At 43.3% G+C, this 16978-nt stretch overlaps 1 protein-coding gene across 1 annotated transcript in view; it reads right to left on the bottom strand.

The window, feature by feature from the left end:
* Positions 1-14999: 14999 nt before the first annotated feature.
* GPC4 (glypican 4) overlaps positions 15000-16978 on the bottom strand; it is a 143964-nt gene continuing 141985 nt past the window's right edge. The window contains exons 8-9 of the mRNA XM_007950745.1: positions 15304-15479; positions 15000-15208 (exon numbers count right to left, since the gene is read on the bottom strand). Of these exons, the coding sequence (XP_007948936.1) occupies positions 15000-15208; positions 15304-15479 (385 nt within the window). The remainder of the gene's footprint in view (positions 15209-15303; positions 15480-16978) is intronic.

Here is a 16978-nt window from a genome sequence, read left to right as displayed (position 1 = left end):
CCTAAGGCATCTGACTGCTAAGCAGAAGGTTGGTGGTTCAAACCCACCAGCCATTCTATGGAAGGAAGACCGGGCAATCCACTTCCCTAGAGATTTACCACCTTGGAAATCCAGTGGGGGCAGCTATGAGTCGGAATGCACTCAATGGCAGTGGGTTTCTTTCTTTTTTGTTTTTGTTTTACATACAGAAGACAAGGTCTAGGACACACTGACGGAGGGCCAGTTTGCCCTCAGGAAGAGTGTGGTTGAAAGTCGATTATACTCACACAAAGAGCTAGGCAACTTGCCTGAGTGCGACCTTTTCTAGGTTAAATGAAGGTTGGGGTCTTGGTATTGTTTGGTAGCCATCTTGTGGCTGTGACTCAGGCTGCATGGTCATGAGTCACAGCCTATCCAGACCACCACCAAGCCAGGGAGTCAAGGCCCAGAACACCAATCTTGTAGCCCTTTTTTATCTTCAAATCCCAATCCTAGTCTTCTCCCTGCTTCTATAGTCCTGCCTGCAGCAGTGATGAATCTGTCTACCACCAACCATGATTTTGTGATGAGTCCCCCTTTAAATATATATGTATATATGTAATTAGCCACATGGCCATGACTCAGCAGAGTCCATTCACCTTTCTCACGCTGGTGGTTTCCCTCATCCAGGATGATTGTCTTTGTTTTGTCCTTGTCCTGTCCAAGGCTTAATAAAAGTGTCTCTATTGAACCTGTTTGAATCTGGGGTCTCTTTTCCACTATTACACCTTTAAAGAAGCTGGATAAGAGCTAATTATGATGCTTACCACCACGCTGGAGTCCCTGGATGGCACAATGCTTAAGCTCCACTACTAACTGAAAGGTTACCAGTTTGTACCCACCCAGGGGTACTTCAGAAGACAGACCTGGTGATCTGATTCCAAGAGGTCATCCACAGAGCCTTGGAAACTCTATAGAGCCCAGTTCTTCTCTGCACACATGGGGTCACCATGAATGGAAATCAACTCAGTGGCAACCAACAAGAACATCACAACCAAGCTGATAGGATGTCTGCTTGCAGCCTCGCACCAGCCACTATGGTTCCATACAATCACCAGACTGATGATTTTTAGCAAAACCCAAGGGTCCTATCTCCTTTCAAGTTCCTGGTTGTGATTATCTGCGAACGAGTTGACTCTGACTCATGGCAACTTAATGAACAACAGACTGAAATGTTGCCTGGTCCTGCGTCATCCTCACAGCCATCTGCATGTTCAAGTCCATCATTCTGACCACTGTATAATCCATCTCACCAAAGGTTTCCTTTGCCCTCATTGGTCCCTTGCTTCATCGAACATGATGTTCTCCTCCAGCGATTGATTACTCCTGATGACGCACTGAAAGCAGGCAAATCAGACAGTGTTCTGCTGTGATCTATAAGGTTTGCATTGGATAATTTTCAGAAGTAGATAGCCAGGCCTTTCTTCGTAGTCTGTTTTAGCCTGGAAACTGCTGACATCTGTGCACCACGGGTGCCCCTTCTTTATCTGGAAGACAGGTCGCATAGCTTCCAGCATCATAACACATAAGCCATCATAACACAACAAACTGACAGATGGGATGGTCAGAGGTTCCCTGACTCCAGCCATAGTGCCACCCTCATATACCTGCAGGACTGCTTTGAGATCTGCCTTCAGAACCCATGTCTGAGTCACGTGAGAAAATCCTTCTCCTTCTTTATAATAGTCACATCTCTCATTTCAGAGCAAAACTGCCTATCTGGAGGCTGAGGGAACCCTGGAAAACTTGGGTGCTCTGGCACCCACGTTCCCTGCCCGAGCATCTGGATGGTGACTGAAACCTCTGGTTGCTCCAGAGTTGGTCGTCGTAACTTCTGGCTATTTAAAAAAAAATTATTTCCATTACCAGAAGCCAGACATAGACCTGAAATGACTCCAAGTGTGCCATGGGCTGGGAAGGATTCCCCATTGAGCTGCAGAAGCAGTGGCTAACTTCTTGAGGGGTGACCTCAACAGACACCACATGCTTATGACTGAAAACTATGGGCACATCTGCTAAAGGAGAAAGGAAGCCAAGTGTGACTACTGGGAAGGTCCCTGGGTGATGCCAATGGACTGCACTCGCCACTAACTGCTTCCATAAAGATTGTTGTTGTGAGTGCAGTCAAGTAGATTCTGACCTAGCGTGACTGCCCCATAGGGTTTTCTTGGCTGTAGTCTTTATGGAAGCAGATCACCAGGTCTTTCTCCCATGGAGTAGCTGGGTGGATTTGAACCACCAACTTTTCAATTAGCAATCAAGTACTTAACTATTACACCACTAGGCCTCCTTCTGTAAAGAATACAGCTAAGAAAACCCTCTGGAGCAGTTCTACTCTGTAACACATGGGCTCGTCATGAGGTTGTAATCAACTTTTTTTTTTTGGTTTGAACTATTAGGAAGTGAAAATTGTCTGAAGGGTAATCCCACCAGCTAAAGTTTTGACCACTGCCACCAAACCAAACAAACCAGTTGCCATTGAGTGGACTCCAACTCATAGTGATCCCATGTATCCAACAGTAGAACTGTGCTCCACAGGGTTTTCAAGGCTGTGACATTTCTGAAGCAGACTGCCAGGCCTTTCCTCTGAGGGACTTCTGGGTAAGTTTGAACAGTCAACCCTTTAGTAGCTGAGCGGTTTACCACTGGTGCCACTCAGAGACTCCTTCGTCACTGCTGTTGTTCTGCGTGTTGTCAGGTCAATTCCAATTCATAGTGACCCTGTATGACAGAATAGACAGAATAGAACTGTCCCATAGGATCTCTAGGCTATAATCTTTACTGGAGCAGATCATCAGGTGTTTTCTCCTGCAGAACCGCTGATGGGTTCAAACCACCCACCTTTTGGTTAGCAGCCACACACATAACCATTGTGCCAGCAGTAGAAATCTGCACTAACCATATTTCAACAAAATCAAAACCCAACCCAAAGCCCACGACTAGATATGGGACAACCAGGCACAATGAAGGAAATGGGAGGCTGGGAAACAGTAGGGGCTGCCATTAGAACATGGTAGTGGCTGCAGGTTTGACCATGGAGGAAAGGTGCCTGCCTTAGGAGCTTTGTGAGGGAACAGAGGTATCGGAGATGGAATCCATCTTGCAGTAAAAAGTGGTATCATGTAGCTTGAAAGACAGAAAATGATCTGACAATGCTGACCTACTGAAGGGAAATAGAGAAAATTCTTCCACAGCAACATAACTGAGATGGAAGCAATTGACCAGGATCCATGAGTCTGATGAATCAGGGCTCCTTCTTATGGTCTGCTCAGGCAGTGATGATCCATGAGGTCAGAGATGAATAGAGTCAAGGGGGCACAAATGGTTCTCTGGTTGCTACCCTAGGTCCTCCATGGGATACTCCCCCCAGTCCACAGCAGCCCAGCAATCAATTGCTACCAATTCCCTGAATAGGCTTGGCCAAGGCATGAGCCACTTTTATCCCCATTCATGTCACTTTGATGACTAAGGAGTGCTTGACCCAAGCTATGGTATTTTCAATTGCCTCATATGCATGAAAAATGGGACAGTGAATAAGGAAGACCAAAGAAGAGTTGATTCCTTTGAATTACTGCATTGGTAAGAATATTGAATGTACCATGGATTGCCAGAAGAACAAACAAATTTGTCCTGGAACAAGTACAGCCAGAATACTCCTTGGAAGTGAGGATGGTGAGACTTTATCTCATGTACTTTGGACATGTTATCAGGAAGGAACAAGTCCCTGGAGAAGATATCTGTGCTTGGTCAGTGAAAAAGAGGAAGACTCCCAACGGGATGGATTAATACAGTGGCTGCAAGAGTGTAAGCTCAAAGATGGCAATGACTGTGAGGATGGCTCAGGACTGGACTGTCTTGTTGTTCATAGCATTGCCATGAGTCACACTTGACTCAATGGCACCTACCAACAACAAAATGTGGACCCTTGTGAACACACAAAATCCATCCATCCTACTCTTGCAGTGTGTGGTGTGGTGGCACCAAAGAACATGCTTCCCTGCTCCCACGGGGCAGCCAGGAGGAGTTCAGCTAAGCTACTCCAGTCTAATTGGGGAGGGAGCACTATGGGAGCCCACATACAATGACTACTTTCAAAGCTAATACCTCAAGGCTTTTCCTTAAAAAATTTTCCCTCAAAATGTTATTAGGTTATATTATGGTCTAATCTCTTGTTAAATTTGAAAGCATTCAAACCAAAAATGGGTTTGAATTATGAAAAATATCTGAAGATCTTAATGCAATCAAGCCAATTTTTTCCCAGAGTTATTTGGTTGTTTATTTTTTAAAGTATCTCTTGGCAAGATGTATGAGTCTGCAGGGAAATTTTAGTTAGAAACATCTGAAAACTTCCATTTCCAGTGGAAACCCTGAGAGCAACTTCAAAGACTCTATCACCTAATCACTGAGGAAACAGTATGTTTGTGCACTTTGGGGTCTACAGAAAAAGCCTTGTACTATTTAGAGCTTTGCAAAGATAGAATACCATAGTAGGTAGTGAGATCCTTGTCACTAGAGATGTGCAAGCAGTGGTGTTCTGGTTCCCTGGTGCTGCTCTGACAAGAATATACCACAAATGGGATGGCCTTAACAAACAGGAGTTTATTCTCTTACAGTTCAGGAGGCTAGAAGTCCGAGTTCAAAGTGCCAGGCTCTAGAGACTGGGTGAAAGCCCCTTGACCTTGGGCTTCAGCTCTGCCTCTTGCTCCTGGCCCACTGAAGCTAGAGGCACCTCTTCACTCAGGCAGCTGCCGGCTGCTGAGGCTAACAAGCCCAAGGTTGACAAATACAATGGCACAGTCCCGATGTTACCAAACCACACAGCAGGCCATGAATTCAAGTCCATTGAAAGTCCCAAGGTCGGCAGAGCATGGCAGGCTGCTAAACAACGACACAGCTACAGACCACATTCCCTAAGGCAACTACTCAGCTGCTCTCAGTAGATTCTACCATGGAGTTGATTACCCATCTCATCATGGGGAATACCACATCCAGCTGCCCAGCCACTCAACCAGGCCCAGCCAAGATGACACACAAACTTCACCACCACAAGTGGTTAGGCAACCACTTGGTAGGACTGTTAAAGAGGACAATGAAGCATCAAGATTCAAGACTGACCTGGATAACTTTAAGAACTGGGAATCTAGCTTGGGTATGTCTAAACCCAAACAAACCCACTGCTGTTGAGTTAATTCCAACTCATAGCGACCCTATAGGACAGGGTAGAATTGCTCCATAGGGTTTCCAAAGCTGTCAGTATTTACAGAAGCAGACACCTCATTTTTCTCCCCTGGAGCAGCTAGCGAGTTCGAACTGCTGACCTGGTTAGCAGCAGAATGCTTTAACCACTAAGCCACCAGATCTCCTTTATGTATATCTAGAAGGTGATAGTATCAATCTCTCTGAAGCTATACCTTCCGGAATCCCTGCTAACCAAAAGGCTGGTGGTTCAAACCCACTAGCCACTCCTCAGAAGGAAGGTTGGGCAATCTACTTCCGTAGTGATACCACCTCATAAACCCAAGGAAGGGTCGCTATGGGTCGGATCTGACTCGACGGCAGAGTTTGGTTTTTGGTATTCCTGCCAGTTGCTGATGGCTAATGCGCTGACACAGTGCTCCACTTCTCTATCCTAGATGTAGCAAGAGTGCCTGCATGCCTACTAGTGTTACACTCTGGTATAGCCAACTCAGTTGTTTGCCTACCCAATCTTGCATCCCATCTTATTGAGCATCCTCTAATTTGTTCAGAAGGAGCTCTGGTGGCATAGTGCCTAAGGCATTTGACTGCTAACCAGAGGGTTGGTGGTTCGAACCCACCAGCCACTCCGCAGAAGGCAGACTGGGCACTCTACTTCCGTAAAGCTTTACCTCCTCGGAAACCCAAAGGGGATCACTACGAGTCGGAATTGACTCAATTTGTTCAGAGGTACATCACCTCCTTGCAGCTCTGTACTTCAGGTAAGCCTGGCCCCAGCCCAAGAGGTCAAATATTGATCAGCCTTTATACTTCACAGCTTAGGACATGTGAGCCAATTTTAGCCAATAGGAGGTGAGGGGGTGACTGCTGGGAAAAAGATACCTTTTTGGAAAATGTTCTTAGCTCTTTGAAAAAGATTCAAGGAAAAAAAAAACATCTTTTATTGTCACCTATGGAAAAGTAGTGTTCGAAGATATATTATTACTAGTACTGCTACAATCATCTTGCAACCATGAAGAATATTATCCAACTTGTGATGCTGAAAGTGGAAGAGTGGAAAGATGGAGAGAACCTGGATCCTTGATATTCACCACCCCTGGAGCTTCCCTCCATCAGGGCTGCTTGGTGTGTGAGATGGTACATCCCTTATTGTGCAAGTCATTTTGAGTTGGACTGGGTGGTGCAAAAGGTTAACACTCAGAAGACTGGAGGTTCGAGTCCACCCAGAGGCATCTGAAAGGCCTGGCACTGTACTTCCACAAACTCAGTCCTTGAAAACTCGTTGGAGCACAAATCTGCTTGGCCACACACAAGGTTACCATGAGTCAGAGCGACTGGACAGCAACTGGTTTGAGTTTTTTGGGTTTTATCATTACTTATAGCCAAGAGCATCTTAACTAATACCACAGGCTTTGATGCAATCTTGTCCACTCAAGGTCGTCCAGAGATTTAGTGACACCACTCTTTGAATTCATAGGGTCTGAGCCAGAAGATTATCAAAAAGACAGACAAGGATTCTGTACTCAGAATCACCTTTTCCCTCCAGCGGTGGCCTGTAAGCACCTCCACACCTAGATCCCTACTTGAGTTTCCTCTGTGGTGCGAACACATCCCCGTGAATTGATCCCACATAAAATGAAACCTATCCCCCTGACCTTCTCTGGATCCTGGGAATGGAGGCAGAGCTTAGGCTCCATTTAGAAACGGTCCAAAACCCTAAGTTGCCAGTGAGGCAGGATAATTGCGTTCAAAGGCAATATCTGATTCCTTTAAGCTACTACTGCTCCGGAGGTGCCCAAGTCACTGCCCAGCAGGGCTGTGTGTCCTGCAGCAAAGGCCAGGCCCAAAAAGCCTTTGTTAGGCCATTGAGTCTCAAAAGTGTGGTCTCCGGACCAGCAACATCAGCACCGCCTGACAACTTGTTAGCAATGCACATTTTTGGGCCTCACCTTGGACCTGGAGTCCCTGTATGGTGTAAATGGTGAACTGAAAGGTTGAAAGTTTGAGTCCATCCAGAGGCAACTCAGAAGAAAAATCTGACCATCTACTTTTGAAAAATCTGCCATTGACAACCCTACAGAGCACAGTTCTACTGTGACATACATGGGTCGCCACAAGTTGCTGTTGCCTTGGACCTTGGACCTATGGAATCAGAAACTCTAGGAGTGGGGCCCAACCACCCTACGTTTAACAAGTCCCCCTCCCCCAGGGGATTCTGATGCACTTTCGAGTTTAAGAACCACTGCTCTCAACCTTGGTTATTGCTATGACTGGTATCTGGAGTTAGAGGTTTCCCAGGGAACTAAGTTGATGATTTTGCACCGCAAGAGCCCCAACTCATAATCATACCTTCATTGCCATAACTATTTGTTGGTTGCCATCGAGTTGGGCCTACTCACATCAACCCCATGCCCATTAGGATCACATAGTTTGGATCTACAGGGTTTTCAATGGCTGATTTTCAGAGGTAGATCACCAGGCTTTTCCTCCTAGTCTGCCTGAGTCTGGAAGCTTTGCTGAAATATGTCCGCCATGGATGACCCGGCTGGGATTTGAAATACCTCTGGCATAGCATCCAGCATCATAGCAGTGTGCTAGCCAGCCCAGTACAGCAAACTCACAGACGGGGAGTGGTATGCATATATGTTGTTGTTAGCTGCTATTGTGTCAACTCCAAATCATGGTGACCCCGTGCACAACAGAACCAAATGTTGCCCTACCTGCACCTCACGATGACTGGTCTGCTTGAGTCCATTGCTGTGGCCACTGTGTATTTAGAAAGCCTTCCAGCCTAGGGGGCTCACCTTTCAGCACTGTATCAGGCAATGTTCTCTGGTGATCTAGAGGATTTTGATTGGCTGATTTTCAGAAGCAGATTGCCAGGCCTTACCTCCTTGTCTCAGTCTGGAAGCTCTGCTGAAATCTGTCCACCACAGGTGACCCTGCTAGCAGTTGAAATACCAGTGGTGTAGCTTCCAGCATCCTAGCAACACACAAACCAGCACAGTATGACAAACTGACAGGTGGTGGATCCCTCCCATAGCCCAATTCTATAGGCTTGGCCTACACTGTTCCTTGGTTTCTCTTTGCAAACTGGTGAGGCATCACTCGTCTCTCATTTGGAGGTAGAAGTCTCAGTCCCTGCTGACCTCAGCTACTCCTCTCAGGGCCCTGTATCAGGTTGAAGTGCAACAGGAGCGTCCAGAGTCCCTCTAGATCAGGACCCTTCCTGTGTTGTTCCCCACATGCTACCTGATGGGTATGCTGGGGCATGTATTCAGCAAACAGGCAAAAACTCCCAGGTTCCCTCCCTGAGTGGGAAATAGGAAGTCAAAAACTCGTTTTCCCTAAAGCATAGCTTTTGTCTTTTCTAATGTACACTCTAAGACCACTCTAACAATAGGAAAAACCTATCGTTCTTCTCCCAGTCCAGAGGAGTGCCTGTTGATCCCTGGTCTGTTTCCAACCTTTAACCCAACCGTAGCTTTGGAGGTGAAATCTTGTTGAGGATTGAGAAGCCCAGTTCGCTTTTGCTGAGCCCCACTCATCCCAAGATGCATTTACCTCCCCACAGAGCTCCTGCTGATTAAGCAGGTAAACAGGTAAGAATATTTCCTGCATAGATTATGGTATTTCTTTCAACAGACTATGTTTGCTTCAGTGTTCCTTGAGTTGACCTTTTCCAGCACCCTTTCCAACAGGGTCAGATGAGGCGCTCCTGTAGAGTGGACCGGATCACTTGAGTTAATGTTCCAAGCTCATTCTTGAGACTGGTTCCTCCAGAACTGGCACATGGCTGCCATGTGGTCCTAATGGCATTCTGTCATCTGAGCTCTTTCTGCTTCGAAGTTCAAGGAGCAAGGAGCTGCTGTGAGAGGTTACAAAACCTTTTGAAGATGTTTCTCCAGGTGGCCCTTGACTCCTTCACCTGTACTTAGGTCAGTTAAGTCAACCAGTGCCTTCCATGGGCCATTAACCGGGCCCTTACTCAGGGTCAGCATGGTTCTTCTACATGTAGCAAGCTTGAGAAGAGCTGTTCCTTCCTGATGGTTTCAGACAACACGGAATAAGGGAAAATGGGAATCAAGGAAAAGCAGCATTTGAAGAGGCACTGGTGGCTGGCCAACCTCTGCTCCAAATCTGGGTCTTTGATTTCTTACCTGTGTAACCTTGGACAAGTTAACTTTCTTTCAGTCCTTTTAATCATCTGCAAAATGGAGTGGTTTTTACCCCAGAGGACTATATAAGAGAATAGCTTCTTTCTGCCTCACTCTTCGGTTGGGATGTTAAAAGTGAATAAAGACCAAATAATTTGTCTTTCTTTTTGCAGTAAATATATCCAAAAGTCAGTTAGTCGCTATTGCCGGAGCTTGTTACAAAGTATTGAGAACTGAACTGGCAGGATAAAAACCATAATTTTCCATTACATTTGAAAAGAAAGTAGACAGCAGTGACAGTAAAGACCTTTAAAGACAAGTGCAGAGAACAGGGCTTAAGATTCTATGTCTTTGGAAAATCTCCCACTGCCCATGATGATCCCTTTGTGGCAAATCTGGCACCAAGTGCCCTGTGCAGTCAGTCATTGAAAGGAGAGGGTTATAGGCATCTCTAAGTTATCTATGGTAATGTCGAAAAGCCAATTCCAGGCAGTGGCAATCTAAGTAATTCTCTCTGAGCCCTGGAATGCATTTCATGTGTGTGTACTTCTTTCCTCCCTTCTTGGCAGGAGACTTACCTTCCTAATTGTTTCCTTTAGGCTATTATTAAAATTAGTCTGCATTCCCCAAGCATAAACCACTGACAGCAGGGGGAAGGCGGCTGGGAAATGACAGAGGCAGGGTCTACCTGGGATTAAGTGTTTCAATAAAATGATAAATACATCACTGTGTGTGTATAGAAAGCAAGAGCGTGAAAGCGAGCGAGCGAGAGAATGAGAAAGAGGAGGAGGTGAAGAAGAGACACAGGCCTTCTAATCTTGTCACTTAAACACAATAACACAGAATGACAAGGAAATTGTTGCAAAAGGCTTCTGCAGAGACCAGAGACAAAACTGTAACAGCCTTTAGAAAAGCACGCTGGGTCATCAGGCACACAGCTTTATCTTTAATCTTTAACCTCACCTGCCATCTCTCATCAGTTTTTACCTGGTAGGACTGATGCATGGTCTCCTTACAACAATCCTGTGCTTTTTTTTTTACTCAGAACGCCTAGTAGTTCTTTAAGAAATGTCAAGAGTAGAGTAAAACGTGCATTTAATTTCACACGTGGACGCTCACACTAAGGATGTCTGTAGACTGTACTGATTAATGCCAAAATCAGAAGTCTCTTCAAACACAAATCTGCAGGAATAATCCCATGATACATGAAAACTGAACTTGGAAAAATGTTGGCATGTCCTGATGAATCCTCTACCATTGGACAGATAATTCTTTGCAGTACTCCAAAGAGATCTTGTTACACGTTTTCCTAATCCTCTCATCTCCATCCTATGTGGACTGTTCAAAGCATTTGGGCTTGAAAAAGCATTAAAAGTATTTTCTCCTAATAGAATGAATGAATTCCAGGTCAGACCAGCTCCTTTGAACCATTTACAGGCATCAACATTGGTAACTGATGTTCTGGGTTGTAGGAGTTTTTTTCCCCAGTTGTGTTCGCCAATCTCTTCTTCACTGGTAATGATATACACAAACTACCAAAAATGAACCTTAATACAGATTGTTCCCCAAAACCATTAGCCATCTAGTTGATGCTCATTCAGGGCCACCCTATGTGTAATCAGAGTAGCACTGGGCTCCATACGGTTTTCAAGGGCTGAATTTTTAGTAGCTCATCAGGCCTTTCTTCTGTTGGTGCCTCAGGGTGGACTGAAACCGCCACCCTTCTCATTAACAGCCAACGCGTTAACCGTTTGCACCACCCAGCGCCTCCCTTGGTCGTGCACATTACCATGTCAAACTGACCCTCGCCCGTTCCGTGTGTTTTCTTGCTCCACTACTTTGTCATTGTTATTACTTGCCATCTAGTATGTTCTCACTTAAGGCGACCCCATATGTGCCAAGCAGAACTGCCCCATAGTATTTTCAAGGCTCCGGTCTTTCAGAAGCAGACTGCCAGAGCTTGTGTTCCATGGCACCTCTAGGTGGATTTGAATCACCAACTTTTTGGCTAGCAGTCACATGCTTAACTGTTGGTGCCACCAAGGGACTAATCTGGGCCCAAGTGCAGTGAAAACCAGAACATGGTACCCCTGAGAAGCTATGTTTACAACAGGAATCCTGAACATCTGTATCTTTATGGCTCCCCGCTCTCAATGTTTAAAATCACCCTAGAAAACCTGGATAGTATGGGGCATAATATGCTATTTTTTGTTTTTCACAAAAGAAAAGGGAAAGAACAACAATTTGTATTCTCATGAGTTTCTATCTTTGTAAAGAAACTTTGGAAGAAGCTATTCATAAGTAACTATTAAGAGTTCACCTGGGGTGTGGGGGTAACTGTGCAAATGGGTACAGACTCACTGTATGCTGTTATCCATGTTTTGGTTTTAAAACCTGCTTGGCATATTACCTAATTAGAAACAAAATGAAGCAAATAAATATTATGTGGCATTTGCTTCACTGATGGATTTGAGTCTGTATGTGGCCATCTCTCTCATCTTTCAGATATTTTTCACACACATAAAATGGATTTTTAGAAGAGAAGAATTGGGAGTTTAAAAGTAGAAACAATTTGTATCATCATGGAATGTATACTTATATTTTTTTTTCCATTAAGTTGTAAACTGGAAGAATGTTCGGAGAGTATTTTTATTTCAAAAAAGTTGGAAAGTTATATTTGGTAGTTTAGCATTTGCTTGACAGTGAGTTCTGTCTCTCTCTCACACACACACAAACACACCCCTTCTCCTCTAGAAGATATTGCTGTTAACTCGCTCTCTATCAGCTGTCCAAAGAGACGTATTCTGTGATCCAACCCTCTGCCAACACAGATGGGAAGGTAGAATTCTATGCAGCAGTATCTACCTATTTTTATTCTGGTTCTGTAATCACAAATGCCAGTTTTCATTTCATTTTGATTTCATGTAAACTGTTAGGTTACCAACACTCCATAACTAAAGCTTCTAGATGCAAGTAAATTCTCTGCACTGACGTTTTTCTTTTAGCAAAATAATAGGTGCTAATTACTATTTTGAAGTGAAATATAAATCTAAGGGTCTTAAAATGTTTTTATGAAGAGTAGTTGAAGTGTTTGAAAGAAAAAGAATTCATAAATGACTGTGAAACAGAAGCCCTTCATGTGCTATGGAGACTCTGGGAAAGTCAGCTCTCCTCCTACAGCTTTTCTTCTACTTCAGACTCTGAACTCCTAAGGTTTTAAAACCTTCAACTGCTCTTTATTCTTTCTTTCTTTCTTTTTTTTTTTTTTTTTGGTTGGGGGGTGGATCTGTCAGCTGGTTAGAAGCCAAGAGTTATCTGGTCAGACCTGAATGGAAAAACCTATGATTTGTTTATTTCCTAGTTCAAGTTCAAAAGCAAGAGATAATCTAAATAATAAAAGGGTAACAAGAAAATGCAAAGGAAGAAAACAAATCAGTAAAAGTCCCAAAGAACCTTCAACAACATTTAATTCGGAAAATGTTATTGGTTTAGAGAAGCTGACTGAAAGAAAACAGCTGGGCAGAGTTCAAGATTTTAAATTAAAAACAATCTAACAAGGTCTATGGGGATAACTCTTTGAGCTACAGTTTGGAGACCAGATTCATTTTTACCAAGTAAAAGTAATGGCAGCCTAAGCTAAAAAGGAAATGCCTCACAACTGAGGTAGTTACTAAGTATCAGCACATTTCCCAAGTTCTCGCAAGGCAGTTCAGCTATTTACAATCCATTTTTCCTCATACATAGTAAATGGAGTGCCTTTGCCATTTTATGTTTTCTGTGATTTTTTTAAGAAAAGACCACTCATACACACCAGCCAGAATATGCCTATTTTATTAACATGCTTTAATAAATAACTGGCTACTTCTAATAAAATTAAGCCTCTGTTTACAACAGCCCCCAAGATTCCATTTTGACCATTCTGCAGAATTTGGTGTAAAAAGTTGAATGAAATGTAGACCCTGAGCTATCAAGTAATTATGTTTCAATAGAAAAATAGAGCATTACTCTTACAACTGAAGATTGAACATGAACAAAAACCACCTCTCTGTGGGTTTTAGCTTCGGTAGAATTGGTTGAGATCATACTGGCTGTCTGAAACAGGAAGAGACTGACAGAATATTAGTCTTTCTGAGCACTTTTGGTCATTTCTTTCAGCATGATTCGTTACATTCTCAGAGTTTGATGAGCTGTCATTTGGTAAGGACACAAGGGACGGGTTCCTAAGGGGCCAAGGCAGTTGTTAAGTCTTTGCCCTGGGACAACAGATATGGCCTTTGCCAGTTCACCCATGTGGCTAAGGGTCAACACTAAGATGTAGTCTTCTCACCTCTACCTACCCCCATCCCGCCCCTCCCCACAAAAAAAAATGTGCAAAAATCTGGACACCTAATTCTCTCCCACACAGGCTCCTTGGCTGAGAGGGTAATGCAGCTGCAAACCACTGCAAGGCCTTTGCCTTTCTGATCAGAGGGGGCAGGACGATGCCAAGACTCTATTACAACACTTTAGAATCCCTTAATAACAACGACAACAACTAGGATCCAAAAACAAATACAAACACACAGGCACAGACAACAACTTTGCTTATGAGTGTTGACAACAACTCCCTAAATCCAGACTGTACTCCACCTCTGGCTAGCCCCCAGACAGCTCCAGCCTATACATGGCTGGGTTTGAAATCTGGACCACAGTAATAAAGGGCACCAAATGAGATTGGTGGCCACTATGGTATTGGAATATCAATGCAAAGAGAGTCAGTGTGGACATGAACACAGTGGCTTGCTAACTTGCCTGGTTGAAAAAAAAAACAAAAACCACACTACGTGTGAACATGTGACTAACAGGGACATCCTGAATGTGTTATACTTTAAGGGGGTTCAAGAAATGGACCTATATGTGTAATTCAACTCAACCAAAGTGGTAGTCTGCAGTCTCTTCCAATTACCGGCTATAAATAAAGCATAACCTTCTTCTTGTATTGATGCTTGAATCCAATCTGGCAAGTGGCTCACAGGCCACCTGTGCCTTCACATTCTGTCCTAACTTAATAATAATAATAATAATAATAAAAATCCTCCCCCTTCTCTCCAGATAAGGCAACTAAAATAACAGGGATAAATGGAAATTTTACTGCTTGTTGGGCTTTTTCATTTAATAAGATAACATGATAAATAAAACCTGCTTCTGTACAGCTATTTAATATTTCAGAAATACGTACATGTTACATGCCAAGAAAGGACCCTGGTTTTCTTGTAAGAAACAAGGTGAGCTCATAATTGGGAAAAAAAAAAAAAAAAACCCACAAACAAAATTGAAAAAAAAAAAAAAACAATAGAGTGATAAAATCCCAATGCACAACTAACTATAGTTCTGTACCTACACTGTTAGCCACGTTTAACATGGTTCCGGATGAGCAGGGACCAACTTAATGTACAAGTCCCTTTTTCTCGCCCAGAGCTGAATGAAAAAACAAAGTCAGCATTTTTTTTTTAAACCAGTGGCCACATAGTAAAAACTGTACATCGTTGTCCATTCACTTAAAAAGCAAAGTCACTAGGATGGTATAAAAGTGATACCCGGTGCCTTTTCACTCTTTGACGATTAACATTTTCCCTCCTAGGTTGAGAATTATCTCCATTCTCTCTGCACGACCACAAACAAGATGCAGAGGACAGTGAGGAGGTAGGGCTGTGTCCCTGGACGGGCACCAGCGCTGTCAGCTGCTTTTTTCTCATTGGCAGTCTTCCCCGCATGGTCAGTTGCATTGTACTCAAACTCCGACGGGCACTGCTGATACTCACATCCACTTCCACTTCCTTCTCCACTACTTTCATCGCCTAGTTTTTAAAAAAATGGAAGAGAGATTTCATCCCAGTTGTGCTCATCACAAGGCATACCAGAATAATCTGTACTTTCAAACTCCAATGCTTACTGATGTCAATGAAGTCCACGTCGTTCCCATTGTATGCATTCTTCATTTTACTGGTCATAACTCGAAGAGCCATGATTTGACGAAGGATCAGCATGTCTGGTTTGCTGGTGTCAACCTGGACCTCTGGGTTATTGCCCTGGTTGGCTAATCCATTCCCTGTGACTGCAAACAGGTACCTGCCATGAGAAATGAACCCAGAGGGATGATCAGTAAAGCAAAAAGTTAGAGAGGATCAGGAAGACTCTTGCCTAGATGCCAGCATTTTCCACTGGACACAATTAACATGAAAATCTACAACTTCTAGTCAACTACACCTGAATTCTTATTTTGCCTGGGTATATGTCTTATTTCTCCAATCCTTCTGGAAAGCTATGGCTTTTATTAAAAAAAAATAATAATAATTGTGATTGTGTGAAAGTTTACAAAGCAAATTGGTTTTCCATTCAACAGTTTATACACATTTTGTTTCATGACATTGATTGCAATCCCAAAGATGTAACAGCCCTTCTCCCACCTCTTCCCTGTGGTTACCATTTCCATCTGTCATTCTTTCCTTTCCATTCCTACCTTCTGAGATTGATCCCTGGGCAAACGCTGTCCATTTGATCTCTTAGGATTGAGTGTTCTAAGGAGTGCTTACCTCTGGTGTTATTGTTCATCTCATGTGTCTGTCTACTGTTTATCAGAAAGTTTAGCCACAGGAGTAAGTTCAGTTGCAGGATTGAAGGGTGGCTAAGTGGTATAGTCTAGGGGGTTCCACCAGTCTCTTTCAGACCAAGCCTTGTCTTTATTATTTTGAATTTTTTTCTGTATTTTTCTCTGACTCTATCCAAGATCTTCCATTTCGATCCCCTTTAGAGTGATTGGCAGTGGTACCGGTTGCCATCTGGTTCTTCTGATCTCAGGGTTGAGGAGGCTGAGGTTCCTATGATCTAGGTTCATTTCAGTTATGCAAGGATGGTCCAACATTAGGAAAACAATCAACGTCATCCATCACATGAGTAAAATAAAGGTAAAGAATCACATGATCATATCAATAGATGCAAAAAAAGGAATTTCATAAAATCCAAGACCTATTCCTGATTTAAAAAAAAAAAAAACTCTCAGAAAAATACTAGTCCCTGGACTCATTGATTTCATGCATCTTTGATTTTCTTCACTCTTCTTGAATCGTTTTGCATCTTAGATGGCTGCTTGCAAGCTTTTAAGACCTCACTCAGTCGCTATTCACCAATATAGAATGTAGAACAATTTTTTTTAACTTTTATTGTGGTGAAAATATACACAAAAAAACATTCAACAATTTCCACATTTACAACTCAGGGACACTGATGACATTTTTCATGTTGTGCCCCATTATTGCTATCCTTTTCCAAAACATTCTACCACCGTTAGCATAAAACAAATGCTCCACAAACAAAAGCTTTCCCTTTCCCCCAATCCCCTAACCCTGGTAAACCACCAATAATCTTTGGTTTATATGTATATGTGTGTGTGTGTGTGTGTGTGTGTGTGTGTATTTTTTCTAACCTATGTGAGAATTTTCCCTCCCCTCCTTTCCCATCCCTGGTAACCAACAAAGAAAGTTTCCTTCCATGTAAAAACCTTTTCTTGACTTTTTAAAATAGTGGACTAATACAATATTTGCTCCTCTGTGATTGTCTAAATTCAATCA

The sequence above is a fragment of the Orycteropus afer genome, unplaced genomic scaffold (assembly GCF_000298275.1).
Source record: "Orycteropus afer afer isolate SDZICR_OR568_19922 unplaced genomic scaffold, OryAfe1.0 scaffold00287, whole genome shotgun sequence".
NCBI lineage: Eukaryota > Metazoa > Chordata > Mammalia > Tubulidentata > Orycteropodidae > Orycteropus > Orycteropus afer.
Note: the sequence above shows the minus strand (reverse complement) of the source record. Positions and strands in the feature narration are given on the sequence as shown.